At 68.7% G+C, this 779-nt stretch overlaps 2 protein-coding genes across 2 annotated transcripts in view; one reads left to right on the top strand and one right to left on the bottom strand.

Moving 5' to 3' along the window:
* Positions 1-475, bottom strand: part of TEPSIN (TEPSIN, adaptor related protein complex 4 accessory protein) — a 9,374-nt gene extending 8,899 nt beyond the window's left edge. The window contains exon 1 of the mRNA XM_006912164.3: positions 254-475. Within this exon, the coding sequence (XP_006912226.1) occupies positions 254-301 (48 nt within the window). The 5' untranslated portion in view covers positions 302-475. The remainder of the gene's footprint in view (positions 1-253) is intronic.
* An 89-nt stretch (positions 476-564) lies between these two features.
* The window catches only part of NDUFAF8 (NADH:ubiquinone oxidoreductase complex assembly factor 8), a 2,584-nt gene continuing 2,369 nt past the window's right edge, over positions 565-779 (top strand). The window contains exon 1 of the mRNA XM_006912163.3: positions 565-723. Within this exon, the coding sequence (XP_006912225.1) occupies positions 640-723 (84 nt within the window). The 5' untranslated portion in view covers positions 565-639. The remainder of the gene's footprint in view (positions 724-779) is intronic.

The raw sequence follows: 779 nt of genomic DNA, 5'->3' as shown, positions 1-779 counted from the left end.
GCCCGGACGCAGGGTTGGCCTGACCTGCCCGCTCCACGTACACGGGGTGGGCTCGCCCAGCCTTGGGAGGGGGCGATGGGGAAAGGGGGCCGGAGGGGCCGGGAGGGTCGGAGCGGAGAGAAGGCGGTCAGAAGGGGATGCCCGGGAGGAGCCGAAGCGCAGTGACCCCGCTGGGCCCACGGAGGTGGGCGGCACTGGTCCCGGCCGAGCCTGCGGAGACGGCGCGCAGCAGGGCCAGACCGCCCGCACTCACTCGATGCAAGAAGCTCAGGCGGTCTCGCAGCTGTGGAGCGGTCGCCATGATGCCGGTCACCTTCCAGCCCCGCCCCGCTTCCGCCAGGCCCACGGCCCCTCCAATCACCGCGCAGGCCTGGCCCCGTTGGCCAATCGCTCGCGTAGGGCGGGCCCTGAGGGTAACTTCGGTAAACAATTTGTACCAGAACCAATCCGAAGTCCCAGGACAAAGACAGACAAGCCTTCGAGTCAATTGCAGGGCTCTATGAGAGCGGGATTGAAGCCTAGCCAATTCGAAAGCGCAGGGCAGGTTATGGGCGGAAGCGTAAGCCTATCAAGTTGTTGGGCGCCGGAAGAGGCCGAACCTAAGATGGCGGTGCCCAAGGGTGCCGGGAAGAACGGCTCATGTCGGGGAACGGAGCGGTGTGGGGGCGCGTGCGAAGTCGTCTCCGCGCCTTCCCCGAGTGCCTGGCGGCCTGTGGGGCCGAGGTGAGCAGCCGTCGGGCGGGGCAGGACCTGCAGGGCAGGAAGGGCCGCGCGGGGGC

This window comes from Pteropus alecto, unplaced genomic scaffold, assembly GCF_000325575.1.
Source record: "Pteropus alecto unplaced genomic scaffold, ASM32557v1 scaffold134, whole genome shotgun sequence".
Taxonomy (NCBI): domain Eukaryota; kingdom Metazoa; phylum Chordata; class Mammalia; order Chiroptera; family Pteropodidae; genus Pteropus; species Pteropus alecto.
This window is presented reverse-complemented; position numbering and strand designations above follow the sequence as displayed.